The sequence below is a fragment of the Raphanus sativus genome, unplaced genomic scaffold (genome assembly GCF_000801105.2).
Source record: "Raphanus sativus cultivar WK10039 unplaced genomic scaffold, ASM80110v3 Scaffold2225, whole genome shotgun sequence".
NCBI lineage: Eukaryota > Viridiplantae > Streptophyta > Magnoliopsida > Brassicales > Brassicaceae > Raphanus > Raphanus sativus.
The window spans coordinates 9,872-16,706 of NW_026617534.1; the positions used below are offsets into that span (position 1 = coordinate 9,872).

The window sequence follows — 6,835 nt, forward strand, 5'->3', positions numbered from 1 at the left end:
AGTCCTGATATCTAACAACCTACATTCGTCCCTGGATGTGAACATATATATGCATTGCATTCATTGTAATAGTTAACCGATTGCAAAAAAAGGAAGGAGAAACTAACCTCGTTACCTCGAAACGAAATTCATAAAATGCACATGATCAGCATAATTACAAACAGATTCGCAGTATGGTTGTATCACTTCAGTATCACGAATATCTACGGTTTCTCAACTTGCTTCAACATTGGTTCGGGGCTTATTTTCAGTACATTGTTTTTTTTCAAATTACCATATGTATTCCCTTTGTTAATTAATAAAATTTGTTGTTTTAAATAAAAAATAAACAAAATTTTGAAACATCATAGTGTAACATTTTAAACAACATACTAAAGTTGACAAAAAAAACAACATACTAAAGAAGCTGCGTAAGGTTGTGGGTCATAGAAAGATCTTGAGAAGAAGCAAGAAGATCTTGACGAGGAGGAAATCAAGATCAGCGAGCGAAGAGGTTGCAGCAAAAGCTAAGAAGCTCGTCAAGAGAAACACTCAATGATTAAGAAATGTTGTCCCCGTGGACAGATTATGAGCAATGAAGTCTTATTGATACATGAAACCTTAGATACCATTGTCTCGCTTCATACGCAAGTGACTTTTATGAGGACTATTGTTGATGCTGCTGAGGCTGGAATTGAACGGTAAATGGTTATTTTTTCTTGTCGGAGATTATTTGTGAGAACATGATCCGATGGGATCATTCTTGGTCGTTGGGACTTTGACCGTCTAATATTTGCACACTTAAACTATCTGACGACCGGAGATGAAGAGAATTTGATTGTAAGCCGTATTGTGCATAAGAAAAATTATACAGGCTCATCGTGAAGTTTCCATTTACTAAATGTTGATTTTAGAAAGATCGAGAAAAATACAAAAATAGCACTAAACCAAGTTTTTATCACAAAAATAGCATGACAAGGAAGAAAATGACCAATTTTTTTTTTATTGAAGGGTAAATATGCATTTATAACCCTTGAGTTAATTAATCTAAAGCTTAGAGTTTAGAGTTAAGGGGTGGAGTTTTAGGAATGTATTCAAAATTTAAAAAAAAAAAAAAACTTTCAAAACAAAAATATACTATTTTGGTCATTTTATTTTTTTAGTGCTATTTTGTGATAAAATTTTAAAAAGTGCTATTTCAGAGATTTTTACTTTTAGAAACTTTTTGTTAGCATGCCTTTATTTGCTTGTGTATGTATGATTGTCATTCATTTGCATTTCATTTACTGTTATTATATCATTTGATGTTTCTATCCCCTGATTCTTCACGTTGGCTTTTGTTTTCAGCCAGCCAAATCAATACGTTTTTCTATAGATATACATGTATCCATTGCATATGAGTCAGTTAAATTTTCAATTTTGCTTGGTTCAAATTTCTTTTTTCTTTTTTTATAAAATTTTTTTATACGTTAGATTGTTAAAACGAATAAAAGCTGGATTTTTCCATTATGTCTTCGCATAGACAATGAACACATATTTATAAGGAAATCCAAATGTAAGAGTTCAATAACAGCTCGCTTGCTAACATTCTCACTAGAGAGAATCAGAAACAAATTAATTGAAACATGTTTATTACTTGTTAGGCCCAGAAGCCCAGTTATGCATTCATTGGACTTCTATGTGTTGGACCCTTGTTAACCAGTCCAACTGAACATGTCCATTGTCTACACACACGAAAAGAGAGACACCAACGCAGCATCTCGCTTTCCCGTACGCAGAACTTAACCTGATTGACGTTTTATCGCACTCAAACCACATGTATTCTTAGCAGGATATTATCAAGTTTAATCAAACATTAGGACAAAAGGTAACTCAAACTATCTGGAAACATGTAAAGAATTTTACGACCTAAACTCTTATACATGCAAACGCAACACTTTCAATTGATAAACGGTTTTGATAACGATGATCCTGACATATGTCCTAGCTAAAAATGTAATGTTACTCAAACTTATAATATTTGATTTTAAGACAATATGATGTCACAAAACATGTATATCGCATACATGTGGTATATATATATTTCTTTTTTCAGAGTTGAACTAATTTGCACATAATCCGATGCTTTTAACGTTATAAAACTATACTATGTATGTTACTGCGCAATAAAGACCAAATGACTAGTGGGCATGTAAGCCAACTGCTTCCTTGCCCGTTATTAATTCACCAATTAATGCAAAACTTTAGCCAGATACACACATACACATTTTATATAGTAGTAGTATAACATATCGCACAAGAATCAAGATGGCACTCTTTTGTCGTATGAAGAATTGCCTCAATTCAATGCAACTGTCTTACCACCACACCTACTTCTTATCTAATGCTACAGAAGAAACCAAATAACAAAGATAAATTCGTTCCTCCAGGAATTAGAATTATGGTTTGTATCACAATTGAAAATTACATGAGTATCTGTTTTATTGTTGAAAAGAAAACTTGTACTTTCCGTTATACATTTAGAAATAGTCATCATCTAAAAGTTGAACACTATAGTTACATAAGGTTTTTTCAACAAACATACCTAAGATTGTTGAATCTTCGGCAATTTATTTTCAATCTCTAATTCAACCACTCATTATATTAGTTGAGTTGTTTTCTGGTTAGATGGAAAGCTTAAATCGACTATTAATTGTCTGGTCCATATATTTAAGAACTGAAAAGGATTTGCAAAGTATGACGCACCAAAATGTTATCAAACTATGTCTAACAATATATCTCAACATCAAGTTTCTACAATGATGCATTTGGTTTTCCACTTATGGGGACTAACACAAAAGTAACAACTGAAAAATAACTAAAACTTGAAAAGAAATATGTATATAGAAACTAGACATTAGATGTAGAAGAAGAATGAACAACCTTGTTTTGTCTCCCTACAAGCCAAAGCATGGTCCTCCTAGCAAAAGATGGTGTTTTCACTTCCAAAGATGACGCATCTTCGCCCTTTTGATTCTCTTCTTCGCTTTCATTTTTCGCATCCTGGTTCGATAACTCGAAAGAGAATGCTCTACCTGAAGCTGATGAAACCAATGCACCATCCTCTTTGCCTTGAACCTTACTATGCTTCTCCTTCTTTCCCCTCAGCCAAATTTTCGACACCGAAAAGCTCTCCCTTCCAGCTACATTATTCTCTGTGGCCTCTTCCACAATCCTCATCGACCCGCTCCCACTGAATTTAAATCTCCCTGATGGATCAAACCCGCATTCAGACATAGCCGTCCTGTGACCGGGCAAGGGACGGTTCTTTCTTGGTACTTTCTTGGTTGAAACATGAACCTTAAGTGCAGTTTTTTCATCCATTATATACTCATATGACCCCATTGAAAAACATCTCCTATCATTTAAACTGCTACTATTACCAATATTATTATTGCTATTATCAGTGTTCCTAAACTTCCCTAGCTTAACTGCAAACGGAACAACCTTTTCAACCGAACCACCCAACTCACCATCTTGGGTTTGGTCTCCACGACCCGAACCCAGCCGGGTCGGTCCAAGATCATTGTTTCCAACAAATCCCAGTTGAGAACTGGACCGTGAAAGAGCATTAGTATGCACATCATCAGCATCATTCGCAGCCACACAAGCAATCTCTCTCGAGCTATGATCACCAGCGGATTCAAGAACGAGGAGAAGCGAGGGACGTTGATCTCGCTGAGGAGAGAGATCAGAGAGGAGACTCGATCTGCACAAGGGACAAGTCGAGTGAGAGAGAAGCCACGTGTCGATACAATCAACGTGAAACGCGTGGCTGCATTCAGGCAAAAGCCTGAGCTTGTCCTCTGTCTCGAACTCGCAGAGACACACGGCGCAATCGAAAGGGTAGTTCTTGAGACCGACGATGGACTTGTAATGAAAAACAGGTAACGTGTCGATGAAGGATTGGTCGACTCCGGAGTCGTGGAGGTGGAAAAGCTGCTGAAGCTGGCCTTGAAGAGCAGTGACGTTGTCGAAGTAATCTTCGCTGTCACGGCTCGATGGTGTGAGGAGGAATCTAACTAAGAGATGGAGGAGGCCGGAGATGAAGAAGATGATGGAGAGGATTATGATTATAAGGAGAATGCTCGGACTGATCTTGCTGTTTAGATCGAAGTTTGTGTTGGATCGTGGAAGTGACGAAGGAGAAAGGAGATTCTGAGTTGTCTTGATCATATTTTCCCGAGAAAAAATTGTAAGAAAAAAAAATTCAAGAAGAGGGTTGGTTACTTACTTACAAAAGAGTTAAGCTTTGTTGGTGGTTTCAGACATGGAGAAGTTTCTCTGTTTTTTTGCTGAGGTTTGGTTTCTAAAGAGAGTGATGAATGAGAGAGTTACAGGTTGGACCATTGATGGTGACAGAAGAAATTAATTTGTCATTTAAGACTTAACAGTTACACCAAGGAAGGGTGTGCATCTTGAATCTGCAGGTTTTCCGAAACTGTAGTAGTAATAAATAAAATAGTTAATAGGATTGGATCTAATTTAACCTCAAGACATGTAAAGTCAAATCAAAGATTAGTTTTAGAGAAGAAACAAATCAGAGAATGAGCGAATTGAATAATAGGTTTTCCATGAATAACATATTGTGATCTCACTAAATGCCATGTTCCCTCATTTAAATCAACAAGACAAAGAATACCACCACTACTTTCTACAAGATTTTGGTATAGGATGACAGCAAACAAAATAAATAGTACTCCCTCCGTTTCATATTAAGTGTCATTTTAGAGAATTTTTTCGTTGCAAAATAAGTGTCGTTTTAGAGTTTCAATGCAAAATTTATTAATTTTATTCTCCATTCTATTTTTCTATTGGTTGAATTGTATCGATAATAATGCTTTTATATTGAAAATATGCAAAATTAAATGATTTCTTAATCCGTGTGCACAAGTCTAAAACGACACTTATAATGAAACAGAGGGAGTATAAACTAGTTCTTTGAAATTTTCAAATATTATTTTATTATGCTCAACAAAATTTGTATAAAAAATAAAATAAATTTTGTTACTTTCGAAGTTAACAGTTCATCACTTGTCTGCACATACAAAGTAAACAAAATATATTTGAAAATATCATGAACATAACATGACTCCTAATTTTGAGCTAGACTAACCAAATCCCAATCTATTACTATCATTTCAAGATGGAACTTCCTTAAATTTATGCATTTTAATTTTCATAAAATATTATATAATTTTAACCTGCTTTCGTATTGTGGTGTTATTTAACTAGCTAGGGTATGGTTCAAGTAATACGGGCGGATCTAAAAAAAAAAATACGAGCGGATCGGATGGATAAAAATTTAGTCTTACTTTTCCAATTTTGAAAAAAGTACGTTGTAATTGAATGAGGATAATTCCTTTTTTGTCATTAAGCTAAAACGAACTAGCAATACTTCTACAGTTCTACTTGCTCGTGATCACTGAACTCAATATCTTTCTTCGTCTTTAGCAACGAAAACATCTGTTTGTGAACACGCAATATTTTTGTTACTTTGTATGTTTTCTGAAAAGAACTGTTTTTAGCAACGAAAACATTCGTCTTTAGCAAGGAATTGTTACTTTTTTTTTTGCCGTCTATGATATTATTAACAGAGGAAAATATTATAACGCCCAAACCAAAAAGCGAAACTACACCACAAGCCCAAACTGAAACGCATCACAGGTCCAAAAAAATAGAAACCCAACGAACAGTTCCCCACCTTAGCACCTAGGTGTTGAAACATCAACACCAACGGATCACGTGTCGACCGAAAAAGCATCGTCATCTCCAAAGGTTGTCGGCCGTCGCCGTCGGGGTCGCAACTGATACCTCAGCCGGAATTGTTACTTTGTATGTGAAATAGTTTTGTGAAAAGTAAGAAAATGGAAAGTTGGAGAACGAAACATAGGATAGGACAAGAGGACACGGAGCCAGAAGCAGAGCAAGTCTGTTTATCGAGATTTAGTGGGGGCCAGCTTATTAAGTCAAACCAGAAGAGAACTGTTTACTTTTCTCAATTGTTATGTTTTTCACACAAAACCCTATTTCAAAATGTTCACACGAAACTCTCAACAGGCTGTCTAGATACTAGAAGTCTAGAAATATAGTGTGGTACTACAATATTGGCATTACTTTCTGGGCAGTGGATTAACTTTTTTAACTTTACTGAAAAGGAGAGAGATCAGGGACGAAACAAGAAATCAGCATTATTAGAAGGTTCGATGCCTTTCTGTGTTATGTGTGACTCGAAGTGAAATCTTGTCCTATGCGCCTTCGATGAGTTTTATACTTTTATTATCCAGTAGTGAACATATTTGATATTTTGTGTTCAAAAAAAAAAAGAACATATTTGATATTTCCCCACAAAATTTAAAATAAAATACATACTATCCGTGACATAATTGGGATAATCACATCTGTACTTTGATTGTTGTATACATTGACCCCTTGACTTTTTATTTGTATGGTTGTGATTATGTACATATATATATTGACATTATGATATTATATATATAGGTATTAACTATTAAGATATTATAAATTTCATAGTTTAAAATAGATTTATGTCAACATAGATTGATTGAACTCTATCTAATCTAGCTCAAGAAAATCTGTATAAGTTTTAGATTGTTTGCGGTATAGTGAGTTTCATATATTACAAATTTATTTGGCGGAATCATTATTTCAAATTCTATTGCATGGTCTAATTATGCAATTTGATATTGATGATGTGTTTTTTGTGTGTCATATAGATGATGTGATCAAGTTTATTTTTCGATTTGGCCTTTTAAAGATTCTGAATATAAAAAGTCAAGGTTATCTCTAAAATACA

The 6,835-nt window shown here is 34.7% G+C and overlaps 1 protein-coding gene across 1 annotated transcript; it reads right to left on the reverse strand.

Moving 5' to 3' along the window:
• Positions 1 to 2,729: 2,729 nt before the first annotated feature.
• LOC108853964 (RING-H2 finger protein ATL13-like) lies at positions 2,730 to 4,532 on the reverse strand. Its single transcript, XM_018627445.2, has one exon. It carries the CDS (start codon positions 4,192 to 4,194, stop codon positions 2,869 to 2,871), a length of 1,326 nt encoding a protein of 441 aa, XP_018482947.1. The 5' UTR covers positions 4,195 to 4,532; the 3' UTR covers positions 2,730 to 2,868.
• Between the last annotated feature and the right edge of the window lie 2,303 nt (positions 4,533 to 6,835).

Coding starts and splice junctions, on each gene's coding strand:
- LOC108853964 (XM_018627445.2), bottom strand. CDS start 4,194: ATGATCAAGACAACTCAGAATCTCCTTTCTCCTTCGTCACTTCCACGA.